Genomic DNA, 16,422 nt, shown 5'->3' on the forward strand with positions numbered 1-16,422 from the left:
GAAAAATACAATTATTAACTTTTACTGACATCGGTCTGAGGCAAGAAAAAGTTTCCCCAACGGGTTACTTAGCTTTATTGAAGACTTCGGTTCTGAAATTCGAATTGAAAATCTCAGGAGTCGGCCGACCGGCACTTGCGAACTGCTTTTGCTTCGGGCACCGCGCGGCAAGAAACACTGAAGAAAATGGCGTCGGCTGCATCTTATATAACCCTGGCGCACTGACGTCAGGGAAAAAGCGACAGCAACCGACGCCGGACCAAGACTTTGGAACTCTGGCCGACTGCGGGACCGCCTGACGGCAGGATAACCCAAGTGTAATGACTGCAGCAGTGAAACACGATGAACATCAAAAGAAAGAAAATAAGGAGAAGGATAAGATGGGAAGCAAGAAATGTGGAAAAGGCATAAATACAGTTGTAAGTACAGAAAACACCTGGAACAATCTCGTGTCAATGAGGATCTGACGCAGGAATAGTTAAGCAGAGGTGAATTTAAACCAAAGGATGAAAGGTTAATTTTGGCAGCCCAGGATAATGGACTATGTACGTTTGTTTTCAAAGTCCATTGAACATGTGAGAAAACAGACAAATGTACATTCTGTAAAACAGACCTGGGCCTGTATACTGAAAGGCATAATAATGTGGCAAGACTGTTGCAATGGGGATTGTACTAACATAATACTGAAGTAGCTGAGAAGCACTGGAAATACAAGCCACAAAGCATTGCAAAGTGATGATGTTTGCATCACATGGGATCACCCATTACAGACGGTTTAAAAAAAATAGAAGCAAGAAAACCAGATACAGTAGTCCATGAAGACAAAAGTAGCACTGGTCATTAAAACTGCTATCCCCAGTGATTACAGCATCTTGTGTATAGAGAGAGAGAGACAAAGTCATAAAATACCAGGATTTACAAGTAGAAATGAGGGCAATGTGGAAGAAGGATACCCAGGCAGTTCCAATAGAAGCTGGAGCAATGGATCTCATAAAAAATAATTTACAATTGTGTCTCATGAAAAAGAATTTACAATCATAAATTCATGCAACTCTGTACGAATTTCAGGATAAGTCATTTCTAGGCACATTGTAGGTGTTGTGAAGAGCACTTCTGGCTAACACCAAAGATGAAAACAATACTAATTTCACAAACTTTAATCATACTTTGACTAAGCAATGGGATCCATTCCCATCATGGTATTAGAAACCCAAAAGACTTGGAGAAATTAAGCTGAATGAAAATGGTGTACTGCACAGCATGGACATCTTGAAGGAGGTCAAGTGGGGGAAGTGATACAGACTGTAGTCCTGATGCCTTCCAATTCTAGACTTAACCCATGAAATCCCTTTTTCGGACCACTTAAGCATAAATTACACAAAAAGGAGGCTTGCATAACTTTCTTCTATTAGCCAGACACTGCAAAAGACATGGAAGGGAGCTGCAAGAAATATGAGCAGTTTCAAAAGGTTGGTAATGCAGGAAACAAAGTAAAACAGCTTTGATGCCTTCTCTTTCTACGGAGGACCTATTCCAGAGGAAAGCCATGGATACTGTTGAGCCACTTAGTACCTCAAGCAGTACAGGAATTAAGTGTATGTTGTTGGTGGTAGATTACATTACTAGATTCCTTGAAATTATTATTTGGCTAGTTCCTGAGGTAGAAAAGAAGTTCTGCCCCCCCCTCCCCTCAAAACAAATGGACAGAGAAACTAATTTCACGTCATACTTGTTTAACTTGTTTATACAAGAACAGTGAACAAAAGGAGTTAAAAAAAAAAAAAAAAACACTACCCCTCACCATCCAGAAGCAAATGATTTGGTGAAGAGGTTTACCTCTGTTCTCTAAGAGCATTCACAAGCAAGTTTATAAAGAAATTCAACAAGCACCTGCTGTATCTCCTTTTGGGAAACAGGTGTCCCAAGTATCCATGTTTTTAACATCTGAGTCACTAAAGTCACATGGCGATTCCTTTAATGCATAACCCAGGGTAAAATTAACTTACAGTATTCTCCAACACTTGCTTTATCAGATTTAGAGTAAAATGGGAACCTTACCTTATCCTAACAACCAACAAATATAAGCCAAACAACTATTCTGCAAGAGACACTCAGTCCACTGCACAACACTCATACATATTTGCATATGCACTCTCACAGACACCCCTATCACTATCGGCAATTTATCACATCATTACTTTACCTAATAACTCTTTGGGGTGTGGAAGGAATACCCACCCGGCCACAGAGAGGGCATGCATATTCATTACAAAAGGCACCTCAGTGAGGAAACTGAACTGAACAATAAAGAGCTGCAAACAACAGTGCTAACCATCTTGCTGTACCTGGAAGCATACATAGTGCCAAATGGACTACAAAGAGAATAACATGCTTTAGGGATTCTTTCAGTATCAGACAATCTAAGAGTAATTTGCTTAATGCAAACCTAACAAATTATAGGACAGCCTGGGATCAGTCCTTGATAAAGCAATTCTTTCTCTCGTTTGTAATCATATTAACTACACACACTATTTTAAGACTGTAACGGTCTGGGATTCTTAGATTATGCATTAGGGAAAAAAAAGAGTGCATATAAGGAACAGTGCATGTTTCAGCTACCAAGGAACAACTTATTAGCATGAACAGGACAGATTTTTAGATATTGAGTTCATATCACCAGCAAAGCATTTAAAATGAATTCTCTTGAGATTTATATTTCCAAAATCATTCAAGTGAGAGACTTAACCAGGGCTCCATTTGCAAATATGGTAGTACTTTAGGTAACAAGACAAAGATCCCATGGTAAATATCAGAAGAGCAGGGTGATTTCACCAGTGCCCTCTGGGACTAACCAGGCAAAAACAAAATAAATGAATGAATGACATTTTAAGGAGGCGCTCCAACTGAAAAAATGTGCACCAAACACTTAACAGGATAAGCAGGACTTCTCTTGGAATACATTTTATGTTTCTTCATCAAACACATTCATATATAGTAACCTACAGAACACATCTGTTACATACTACAAACTCCTACCTGACTCTGCCCATTTGAGATGCTGCATGAATAGGCAACTGCCATCCCTGATCATTGCAGTAAAGGTTGGCATCAGCACCATTAGACAGTAACAGGTCCACACATTCAGAATGACCTTCCTGTGCAGCAATAAGCAGCGGAGTGGCTCTGTCACTGGCTTGACAGTTGACATCTGCTCCTGCAAAATGATTGTAGATTACCACTTTTAAACACAACAAGGAAATTTGTGATTAACACACTAACACAGTAAATTGTTATAAATAAATGCTTTCAAAATGAGTGACTCAGAGTAACAGGTAATGCTATAAAGCTCTCACAAAAACAATTTGTTCTACAATTTAGTATTCAAGCTACCACAAAACGGTCAATGTTATAAAAGTGAACTTTAGTAAATTTAAATATTATTAGCATTACTTGCCAAACATTTTCCTACCACAGAAGTAATGCAAGAAAATACTCGCAATATTCCATAATTTATTCAACAATCTATAAACTATTAACTAAATCAAAAGCTCTAAAAACACTTGCTATACAGATTATTGCCATGATGGTAAATCTTCAACAGCATCTCAAATCAGGACAGAAATTATTTCAGGTCTAGAAACTACAAGAAAAACCTAGCCAAGCTAGAGTTTTCACTGTGCGATACCTTAAACCTCCTGTAAGAGGGGTCCATGGGATATATGCAAATGAACCATTTAGGACATCAAATACTTCAACAATATGGCTTATGAATGTCCATGAATTTTACTTTTTCTTTTTAAGTTTCTGTGGATACATTCAGGACAATAAAGCCAAACCCCACTAGTTCTGGGCATGCATGTTTCAGCCTTCTTATGACCTTGTCAGCAGAGCTTATGTGGAATGTTTGGCTATACTTTAGAAATACAGGGTCTATAACCTAGTCCATAACCATTAAGGTGTCTTCAAAATATCCCAACTAACATCCAAACCAAAGAGTAAAAAGGTCAGACAGACAAACCAATTAGTAAAAACTACAAGAAAAAACTAGCAAAGATATACAGTTTTCAATTGTGTGATCCTTAAACCTACACAGTGAAAACTCTATCTTTGCTAGGTTTTCTTGTAGTTTTTACTAAATGGTTTGTCTGTGTGACCCATTTACTCTTTGGTTTGGTTATTTCAGATGTAGGACATCCTTTCTCATAAACCCTGTATCAAAAAAATGCCACCTCAACCACCGTCTTGGAGGAGAAATTCCCATAAATGGAGAGGTGATCCCCTACCCACTGCTGGAGTACTACAGTTCAAAATGAACTTCTTAATAAGGAGGATATTTTGTCAAGATACACGGAAATACAGACATGGAGAAGAGATACAAGAGTACTGAAATTGTGAGTAGGAAAGGTGCTTCAGGCTTCGAAGGCAAGAAAGTTGCAGCATTTTGGTACTAAAGCAACTTGGTCACATTTTGAGAGTGTAGAATGAATCCCACCAATAACCAAGGAAATCAGACCCTGCAGTGCAAATCCAGTCTCATCTGGTGAAGATGTGGAATGTGAAATACATTACTCTAGTACAGCTCTCATGTACCATCCCCATTAGTAAATGCAGTACATGTGTCACACTACTTCTGGAGGAAAAAGCAAGATGATGGGACTGCTGCATATCCTCAAGTCAAGTTCCACTCGAGTAACCATTATGCGCAAACTCAACCTTGGCTGTGACATCAATAAGACTTGTTGGCGGGACAGATTTGTGTCCCAGAGACTCCCCCTTTTGTGGAATAGACTCCATCTCCATGTAAAGCAGAGTACCTCATTAACCCTTTTTAAGCACAACCTGGATAACTGGATGGGGAACAGAAAATACACCCCTGGGATTCCACCTGTGTCCCTGCTGGACAGTGGCATACAGTGCTAACTTGTTGGAACATGGGCTAAATTCTTGGCTAGGCTTTTAAGGGCCAATAGCCTAGTAACTTCCTATGATCCTATGAGTGAGATGCTCACCTTCAGATCAGCAGTTAACACATATAAAATGGGTATTTTTACATCTTTCATCCTATGAAACACCAACTAGCAGACCAGAGATACCACCCTCAAGCCTTCAATGGCCTCACATCTGGCTGCCATTATGCAGGCCTTCCTTGTGCCAGCCCATTTGAAAGTTAATGCAGTCTCAAACTCCTTCAGTCATACATCTCAGCAGCACTTCATTAGGAGGAATGTTCCTCATTTTGAGACTTAAACACCATGTCCCCTGCTATTCCACATTAAAAGGGTCCACCATACATTCATGTAGTAATACTTAACTATAGTTATCCATCAAAAGAACTTAGGGTAAGTATAAAGAACGTTTTAACCATGCTGTGAGCTACCTAAATGATGTTGTTAGCAAGTGTTCCACATTTTGCCCACTTGTTTCACATTACGAGAGACAGTGTTTTGCATTTGGACAGGGAATGCTGACAGCTACATCTTCAGTTTATCTGTGAAAAACTTATCCTTCTACTTTTTCACATACAGTCTACCAAAGAAGGCTTTACTTAATTTTAAAGGATAAAAAAGCTAGGAAATCACTCCACTGGACACCCACAAGTAAAAAATAAAGTCAGTTTTATTAAGCGCTTTTCATTTCTCCTTATAGGGAGACCTCTTCAGATAAGACATGTACAAATGGAAAATTTAAATAAAATGTCATCAATCATGTGACACTTAACACACACCTCCATTTAAAGACACCCTTCCATATGAGATCCACATATTAACTGTAACATTTATTTCAATATTTTACAAGTAATTCTTTAAATATACTCTTACTAAAATATTTAGCCTAAAATTCAAAATCAACATTTATTTCATGTATATTTTTATTTTTAATGTCTTCATTCTGATGAAAATTAAAATATTAAAATAATTTATCCTGACCCATTCTGTCCACATGACAGCACCTTACAACCAGAGGGTATAGACTCACTTGCACCTTTCATAAGCCTACCTCTCTAGATTTTTCAATTTAAGAATACACAGGATAGAATAACTTCATTCAATCCTGGAAAATGGTAGGCGTCTGTATGAAGCTGCCACCTCAATTCAAGTTTCTCCAACATTAATGAATCGGGACCACCTCTTTCATTTGAATTCACGCAGTCAATAGCCTAAATTTGAATGTATGATCTGTAAATGCTTCAACATGTCTAGCTAGTGCACTTTCTTTTTTCATTTTGGAAATGCAATATAAATGCTCATATACTCTTTCCCTTAATTTGCGGTCCGTTTTTCCTATATAGAAAGCCGGACAGTGTTGGCACTGAGCCATGTAAACTATTGCTCTACTCTGACAGTTGAACTTATGTTTGGTCACATATTTCAGTTCCCTCAACATGAAGCATTGGCCAACCTGCATGTGTTTGCAAAAGTTACACATATTACATTTACCCATACCTGTTTGTGTACTTACACCTTTTGCCAGTAATGAACAACATCAACCAGGGCGAAGTGCAAGCCCTTCCAATGAAGTGAGAACCAACAGTGGATTAATAAATATCGACTGAACACCCTCGGGGCTTATTGGAGCTCCTAATTTGGAATATTGGTTATCTACATCACTGGGGTTCAACAATGAGAGCAAGGACCAACAGGAGCAACCGGCTGGAGGGGTAGCCGATATTTCTTCATTACTGCAGCAATTTGACAACAGGTTAGTAAAGTACAAAAAACTAGTTAGAAATAAATTACTTTAAAGAGTGTATCAGCAAGGGTATTGTACCCAAAGGGCTGAGGAGTTGGCAATACCCTATGGGTCTGACAGAGGGGTCTGATTTTCATAAATATCTGTTAAAGTTATTCAACAAACATGGTTTAGAGTTATTGGACTTGATTTGCACCCATTATAAATAGAATGCTGAAGTCCTAGTCAATGAGGCTAGAGAATTAGTTACTTTAATAAAGGCTAATGCAGCTTTTCAGCAATACTGGTTTGAATATGAGAGGACATATTCAAGCATAGACCAGTATATGGTCAAACTTAAGGCTATGACAGGTAAGAAGCTGCAGAGGGACAGGCAAGCTTACTGTACAGGCACAGCGTACCCTAAACCACCTTCTTCACAAACTAATTCCTTGCAAAACAGGAATGGAACTGTTGAACTTGCACATATGACAGGCGAACATGTAGAAAGTAATGATGAATCTAACCACACACATAATACACCAGAACCAAGGAGAAGTGCATGTATAGTGAACATGTAGAAAGTAATGATGAATCTAACCAAACACATAATACACCAGAACCCAGGAGATGAATCTAACCAAACACATAATACACCAGAACCCAGGAGATGAATCTAACCAAACACATAATACACCAGAACCAAGTAGAAGTGCACGTATAGTGAACATGTAGAAAGTAATGATGAATCTAACCAAACACATAATACACCAGAACCATGGAGAAGCGCATGTATAGTGAACATGTAGAAAGTAATGATGAATCTAACCATACACATAATACACCAGAACCAAGGAGAAGTGCACGTTTAGCAAACAGTAGAACAGTACAGAATAATGAGGCAAATGAAACAATGGAGGAAGGAAATTTTCAGAACAGTGCACTGAACCATCGCCCTTATCCAGTACCCCAGAATGGAAAAGGAGCTGGACCACAACGTCGGAACAACAATACCAAAGCGAACAAGAGGAACAGGCGCAGATAATTGATGGAAAGGAGCATTCTGAACATACCTGTGAGATCGTATATAACTCTGACCGTGACTTTAAAATATATAATTATACAACGATGAATACTGAACAGAGCTTGGCGGATTTTTTTAGCCAAGGGGCAGAGTTTTGTTCCTTCATGCAAATTGGACATTGTAAATACACTTATAGACCTGAAACTTTTCGTAAGGAAACTAAACTTTAGGGTATTATTTGGTCAAGACAATAATGTGATGAATGAGTATAAATTGGCTAGTACATTTTATCCACCTTTACACCCTACTTTGCATCTTTTCGAACCAATTTGTGAGTTGGACTTACAAAGCACAACAGAACAAGGCAACAGGCAGAATATATTTGTCCAAAACACTAGTAAGAATGAAAAATTCTTCTTAGAAGAGCTAAGACAGGGAGTGATACGTGTAATGGAACCCGATAAGGGGGGGGGTTGGCAATTATGTTAACTGAGGATTAAATCAACAGGATGGAAAATGTGCTGAACACTGAAACTTATGAGGAAGTCTCTAGATCAGAGGTTAATAGAGCTTATTCAAGAATTAAATCTTGGTTGAATGACCTGTTCATTGAGGCTAAGATTAATATAGACCTCTTCAACTATTTAGTAATGCCAACCCCAAGAATTCCAATACTTTTTGGAATACCAAAGATCTATAAAAGTATAATAAATCCCCCCATGAGACCGCTGGTGGACGCAAGGCAAAGTATCACGTACTCCCTGGCAAAGGTCATAGATCAAAAGTTGAAGAGATATGTGACCCAGGAGAGTCAAATTTGCAAAGACTCCTGGACCTTCCTCTCAAACATTAATGCAATAGAGTTTAACCCCATTTACAATTTTATCATAGTTGACGTAACAGACCTATACTCTTCTATTCCTCATGTAGGAGGAGTAGAATGGGTAAGCTATATGATGCGCAGTAAAGGAGCACCTGAGGATGAAGTTTCTCTTGTATGTGAACTCACAGACATACTGCTAACACAGAATTTCATAACCTTCAACAAAGTACAGTTTTGTACCTACCATAAATGTAGATGTCCGATAGGAATGCATCTGCAGTCCTTACAAATGGGTTGTCCTGTCGTCAGGCAGCCCTTCGGTCGGCCAGATTCCAAAGTCTGGGTCTGGCTTCGGCTGGTGTCGCACTTCACCCAACGTCATCGCTGCAGTTTTTCGGGTATAAAGGCATCAGCCGACGCCATTTTCCTCAGTGTTTCTTGCCCCAGATGCCAGGTGCCCTCTTGGATGGCTAAATTTGGATAAATGCCAATGTTTCCAAATAGTAGAGAGCAAACACATAAAATAAGCATGTATGTACATATATACAAACAAATACACCATAATAGATCCCCCCCAAGCTAGCTGAAGGATGGCAAATACCCTAGGAGTACCACAGAGGGGAAGGTGGGTGGGTAATCCTGACTGCAGATGCATTCCTATCGGACATCTACATTTATGGTAGGTACAAAACTGTACTATGTCCTTCAAGGATGCATCTGCAGTCCTTACAAATGGGTAGAATACCATAGCTAAACTAGGGGAGGAGGGAAAAAAAAAAGGAGAGATTATGGTGTAGTTAGGATCCCTTGCAAAACAGCAGTGGCAAAACCTGCTCGGGATCTAGAGTATAAAGGTAAATTGTAATGCTTGGCAAATGTATGCACGGAGGTCCAAGTAGCAGCCTCTATAATGTCCTTGGTAGCCACTCCTCGTAAGAAAGCTGTGGTAATGGCTGTATCCCTTGTGGAGTGAGGCCTGATGTTCTCTGGAGTTTTCTTTCCATGGTAGAAGTAACAAAATCTAATGCAATTTCCTATCCATTTGGAGATTGTCTGTTTTGAAATTGGTTTTCCTTCCTTTCCTGTGATGATAATTCCTGAGAAACCGCAACAGAAGGTTGGATTTCAGAAGCCGATTCTACCAGGTTAGAGGAGGCCTTGGTAGAAGGCATGGTTTCGGCTGAAGAAAGAACCACTTGCTCGGTTTTGGCCGAAACCGAGACACTCGCGGTTTGCTTAACCGCGGTTTCGGCCAAAACCGCGGACCGCGAGTGTCGGTCCTTTTCTTTGCGTTTTTTGGTAATTTGCGTTGTCGGAGGATCCGACGGCATAATATAGGCAAAATCAGAGCCGAAAAACTGTTCAGCAAACTCCGACCCGGCGTCTAAGCGTCCGTCGGTTAAAAGCACAGGCTAGACAAGCTGCTACGTCGTGTTCTGGGCCTAAACAATGTATGCAGTAGGAGTGGAAATCTTTATGAGGTATTTGTTTCCCACAAGATAAACAGTTATTCACTTTCTCTGACATCGGCTGAGGCAAGAAAGAGTCCCCAACGGGGTACTTAGCTTTTTAGAAGTCTTCGAAGTAGTATTCGGTAGTAGTAATCTCTGGATCTGACCGACCGGCACTTGCGAACAGCTTCTGCTTCGGGCGCCACGCGGCAAGAAAGACTGGGGAAAATGGCGTCGGCTGATGCCTTTATACCCGAAAAACTGCAGCAATGACGTCGGGTGAAGTGCGACACCAGCCGAAGCCAGACCCAGACTTTGGAATCCGGCCGACCGAAGGGCTGCCTGACGACAGGACAACCCATTTGTAAGGACTGCAGATGCATCCTTGAAGGACATCAAATATTACTTGCAGAAAGTTGGGGTAGTCATGGGTTCACCATGTGGTGCCAGCCTAACGAACTTAGTAATGTCATATTGGGAGCGGCAACCGGATTATCCATTACACTAGGTTCTTGGATGATATTTTTAAGATTTATAATGGGGACGAAAAACAGGCTACAGATATGGTTACTTATTTAAACAATACAACCCAGTTTTTTACATTCACATTTACTTTCAGCACTGAATCAATAGCTTATTTGGACGTTAACCTTAGGAAAGACATCATTACCAACAGTTATTGTGCACGAATTGTCCGGAAGGAAACATATACCAGCACATTCCTTCACTTTATTAGTTGCCATCCATTACATCAAAAACATTCAGTAGTCAAGGGGAAATTAGTAAGAGCTGCCTGGATGGTGACCAGTGATGATGAATTTGTGTTGGAATGCAATAACCTGAGGAACATGTTTAGGGTAAGATGTTATCCAGAACAACTAATCAATGAATTGATTAGAGAAGTCCAGGATATGAGGGCATCCGGTGGTTTTTACAAACCAATTAAGGGTACAATAGGCGGTAACAATGTGGGGGACATGAGTATGGTACCAAGGACGAGAGAATACAGTACTACAGCCCTGATTACTAGATATAGTGTCAATGCTCTAGCTCTATACTCCCTTATTAACAAAAATTGGTCATTAATTATGAATGACAAGGTTCTCAGGCATAAATTCTGTGAAGCACCAAGAATAGTGTTCCAACGAAGGCAAAACCTGAAAAATATATTACAATACAAGGCAAAAGGTGTAAGTACATGAACAGGTATGGGTAAAATGTAATATGTGTAACTTTTGCAAACACATGTAGGTTGGCCAATGCTTCATGTTGAGGGAACTGAAATATGTGACCAAACATAAGTTCAACTGTCAGACTAGAGCAGTAGTTTACATGGCTCAGTGCCAACACTGTCTGGCTTTCTATATTGGAAAAACGGACCGCAAATTAAGGGAAAGAGTATATGAGCATTTACATTATATTTCCAAAATGAAAAAAAGAAAGTGCACTAGCTAGACGTGTTGAAGCATTTCCAGGTCATACATTCAAATTTAGGGCTACTGACTGTGTGAATTCAAATGGAAGAGGTGGTCCCAATTCATTAATGTTGGAGAAACTTGAATTGAGATGGCAGCTTCGTACAGACGCCTGCCATTTTCCAAGACTGAATGAAGTGCATTCTATCCTGTGTATTCTTAAACTGAAAAATCTAGAGAGGTAGGCTCATGAAAGGTGTAAGTGAGTCTATACCCTCTGGTTGCAAGGTGCTGTCATGTGGACAGAATGGGTCAGGATAAATTATTTTAATATTTTAATTTTCGTCAGAATGAAGACATTAAAAATAAAAATATACATGAAATAAATAATGCTGATTTTGAATTTTAGGCTAAATATTTTTGTAAGAGTATATTTAAGGCATTACTTGTAAAATATTGCAAGAGATTCTCCCATTCGATTCTCAGCTAGTGTGCAGGGAGTGCCTTCTGTGTGGAGTCTACATGTTCTCCCCGCGGGTCGAGTGGCGTTCCGAAAGACATGCGTGAATGAGCGTGCCTTCGTTGAAGGTTAGGCATCGAGCTGGCAACTCAGCACCATGAAAATCTATTGCCAATCATTAGCGGACCAGAGTTCCGCTGTGGCGACCCCTAACTGGGAAAAGCCGAAAGACAACAACAACTTGTAAAATATTGAAATAAATGTTACAGTTAATAATATGTGGATCTCATAGGGAAGGGTGTCTTTAAATGGAGGTGTGTGTTAAGTGTCACATGACTGATGACTTTTTTATTTAAACTTTGCATTCGCACATGTCTGTTATCTGAAGAAGTCTCCCTATAAGGGGAGACGAAAAGCGCTTAATAAAACGGACTTTATTTTTTACTTATGGGTGACCAGTGGAGTGATTTCCTAGCTCTTTTATCCAGTTTGTTTTTTTTTATCTTTTCTGGTGTTTAATTTTAAAGGATGCATTGTTCTATTATCTGTTATAATATTCAATACTTCAAGTAATGTTGGTTTAGATTTTGATTTTCCATTTTCTAGTAATTCCTTTTTTGGCAGCCACAAGAATTAAACTTAAGTCTTTACTATGTCTAGGCAATTAAGATCCTGTATCTCAGCTAAAAAAAAAATAATTTCCCAAGTAACACACTTCCTCACACAGTATTCCTAAGAGAGTACTCTGTAGGGAATTTTTAAAGTCTGCCAAGTCATTAAGCTCCCAAAATACATGTTCCCAGTTACCTTTTATCATTATCACACTTCCAACATGTGCCATCTTCCAGAGGAAACATTATTTGGAGTCTGCTTGGGGTATAAAAGTATCTTTAAAAACGCTTCTAGAAGATTTAGGATTTTGCCTGGATGTTCTTGCATATTTAGGAGGCATACATATAGCCTATTATTGTTTCTTTGTAAACTGAATATCTATTCTCTCTTCCCAATCTTATCTGACCTCTTCTGATTGATTCCTATACTTATCATGCAATATTTTATATGCTTTATTAACTACCCCTTTTATAACAGCAGCTTCTGTTCTAGGTTAAAAAAAAAAACTTGACCAGTGCAGGTCTTTCATTTATGATTCAGCTATCCCCCTTCTCTTTGTCTATGCCTTCCTTATCAGGGATTAACATCACAGTAATCACTAGCCTACAATCCAAATGTCTTCTTGGCTTCTTCCCATTTTATTACCTTTGCCATCTTGCTGCAGTAAATTCCAGCCCCCCTCTTGTCTATTCTCTGTATCGCTACTTGCAGTAATTCCTGTGGGGAGAATGGCCTTTCTCCATTCCCATGTTGGCTTAGTTCTTAGGATAATTTGTGCTACTTTATGGAATATAACATTTCTGTTGTTCTGTATGACTGTTATTCGCCTTAAGGATCTGTGTCCAAAATGCCATTCTTTCTCATTTCTTGAATTATACCCTGCTGCATCATCAACCATTTCTACTTTAAATTGTAGCTTTCTGCCTGGGTTATACACAAGCCGTAACTGTGCTGTAAAATATCCTTTCAAATTAGGCAATCCCAAAACTCCTTGTTCTAGTGGAAGGATCAGTTTATCCCACTAGATGCTTGCTCACTTCCCTTCCAAAATAAAATCCTTCAAGTCTTTATTACTATCCACTTCTCCTCTGGCTGATAAAAATATGCCTGACCTATAAGACTAAAGGAACTAAAATATTTTACTGTTTGTGTCTTGCTATCTATATCTATAAACATGAGCAGTTTCTCAGTTTTTTAACTTTTGTTTAGTTTTCGCACATATCCTTAGTTGCCATAGCCAAATCTTTTTAATCCAATTTATCATGTCCCTGTAAATATAAGTATTGCTGGACCAATTCATGAGAGGGTACACAGTTTACAGCTATAGCCTTTGTTTTATCTTCATTAATTTGACATCTCAAAAAAAATTTAACTGTCTCAGAATAGTCCCCAGCACTGAAATGCCTTTTTCTGGTTTATCACCTACAAAGTAATATCTTCAGCAAATAAAGCCAACTTTTCTTGTGCACCATACCAATGATATCCTGGAATTTCTCAGTCCCTTATTTTCTTTGCCACTTGTTCTAAATAGCATGCAAACAACAAATGGGAAAGAGGATATTCTTGCCTGGTTCCTCTGTTCAGACACAACTTATCAGAGAGGTACACTCCCTCTTTATTCTTGCCTTCAATCCCTCATATGTCCTTCTAATTAACATTACTGCATCAAGAAATGATATTGCGGTGGTGGTGCTGCGGTAGCATTGCCGCCTCACAGTAAGACGTTGTCCTGTTCGATTCTCAGCTAAAGCGTCTTCTGTGTGGAGACATACGTGAATGGGCGTGCCTTCGTTGAAGGTTGTGTGCCAGGGCTGGCAACTCGGCACGTAAAAATCTACTGCCAATCATTAGTGGACCGGAGTTCCGCTGTGGCGACCCCTAACCGGGAAAAGTCGAAAGACACAACAACAACAACATTGCATCGAGAAATGCAAATGCTTCCATTGCCCTACAAATAAAATCCCTTCTTATTCTGTCAAATGCTTTCCCTTTATTATGATTCCAGCTTCCCTCTGGATCATCACTGCTCTATTAATGTTGTCAAATGTTTTCCTCCCCTCCTCAAAACCATATTGTTCCATATCTATCAATTTTGGCATCACCTTTGCCATTCTTTTAGCCATTACAAACACTTTGGAATCATGGTTTAAAATTGAAATGGATCTTTACCATATTTAGGTATTACAGCCACCACGGCTTTTTTCTAGAATGTTGATGCCTCTCCTCTTTTTAAAACACTAAGAAACCTTCCAAATCTTTACCATGTTCTTCCTTCCTAGCTTCCAAACTTCCGCCGGAATACCAAATATATTCCTGGAGATTTTCCTACAGATTAGTTATACATCATTTTTATCTTATCTTGTCCTAGCTTAGCTGTTAGTTGTTGAGCCTCATCTATCTTAGCATATTTACAGTGGATATAAAAAGTTTACACACCCCTGTTAAAATGCCAGGTTTTTGTGTTATAAAAAAATGAGACAATAAATCATTTCAAAACTTTTCCCATCTTTAGTGTGACCTATAACCTGTACAATTCAATTGAAAAACAAACAAATCTGTTAGGGGAAAAAATATACAAAAATAAAAAATGTACAATACACTGGTTGCATAAGTGTGCTAAACTAATACTTTGTTGTATGTGCACACCCTTAAACTAATACTTTGTTGAAGCACTTTTTGATTTAATTACAGCATTCAGTCTTCTTGAGTACACACCTGCCATCAATTAAAGAGACTCTGACTAACCCCAAATAAAGTTCAGCTGTCCTAGTAGGATTTTCCTGACATTTACTCAGTTCAGTTGCCTGCTACAGCAAAAGCCATGGTTCGCAGAGAGCTTACAAAGCATCAAAGGGATCTTATTGTTGAATGGTATCAGTCAGGAGACGTATACAAAAAAATTTCCACAGCATTGAATATACCATGGAACACAGTCAAGACAGTCAAAAAAATATGGGACAACAGTGACATTGCAAAGAACTGGACATCCCTCCAAACCTGATGAAAAGACAAGACGAAAACTGGTCAGGGAGGCTGCCAAGAGACCTACAGCAACACTGAAGGAGCTGCAGGAATTTCTGGCAAGTACTGGTTGTGTACTACATGTGAAAACAGTCTCCCATACTCTCCATATGTCTGGCCTATGGGGCAGGGTTGCAAGATGGAAGCCTGCAAGATGGAAGCCTTTTCTTACACAGAAAAACATTCAGGCCCGGATAAAATTTGTAAAACAATACATCCAGTCTCCCAAAAGCATGTGGGAAAATGTGTTGTGATCTGATGAGACTAAGGTTGAACTTTTTGGCCACAATTCCAAAAGGCAAGTCTGGCGCAAAATAAAACACTCTGCATCACCAGAAGAACACCATCCCCACAGTGAAGCATGGTGGTGGCAGTATCATGCTTTGGGGTTGCTTTTCTTCAGCTGGAACTGGGGCTTTAAGCAAGGTTTAAGGAATTATGAACAGTTCTAAATACTAGTCACTTTTGGCCCAAAACCTTCAGGCGTCTGCTAGAAAGTTGAAGATGAAAAGGAATTTGACCTTTCAACAAGACAATGACCCAAGCACACATCCAAATCAACAAAAGAATGGCTTCATCATAAGAAAATTTAAATTTTGGGATGGCCCAGCCATAGCCCAGACCTAAATCCAATAGAAAATCTGTGGGGTGGCCTGAAGAGGGCTATGCACCAGAGATGCCCTCGCAATCTGACAGATTTGGAGCACTTTTGCAAGGAACAGTTGGCAAATATTGCCATGTTACGATTTGCCATGCTGATAGACTCCTACCCAAGAAGACTGAATGCTGCAGTTAAATCAAAAGGTGCTTCAGCAAAGTATTAGTTTAAGGGTGTGCACACACAACAAAGTATTAGTTTAAGGGTGTGCACACACAACAAAGTATTAGTTTAAGGGTGTGCACACACAACAAAGTATTAGTTTAAGGGTGTGCACACTTATGCAACC

The 16,422-nt window shown here is 39.3% G+C and overlaps 1 protein-coding gene across 1 annotated transcript in view; it reads right to left on the minus strand.

Moving 5' to 3' along the window:
- Positions 1-16,422, minus strand: part of ASB3 (ankyrin repeat and SOCS box containing 3) — a 1,155,430-nt gene that overhangs the window by 669,983 nt on the left and 469,025 nt on the right. The window contains exon 5 of the mRNA XM_044055058.1: positions 3,037-3,214. Within this exon, the coding sequence (XP_043910993.1) occupies positions 3,037-3,214 (178 nt within the window). The remainder of the gene's footprint in view (positions 1-3,036; positions 3,215-16,422) is intronic.

The sequence above is a fragment of the Protopterus annectens genome, chromosome 1.part2 (genome assembly GCF_019279795.1).
Source record: "Protopterus annectens isolate FY-2018-M chromosome 1.part2, PAN1.0, whole genome shotgun sequence".
NCBI classification, from domain to species: Eukaryota; Metazoa; Chordata; order Ceratodontiformes; family Protopteridae; genus Protopterus; species Protopterus annectens.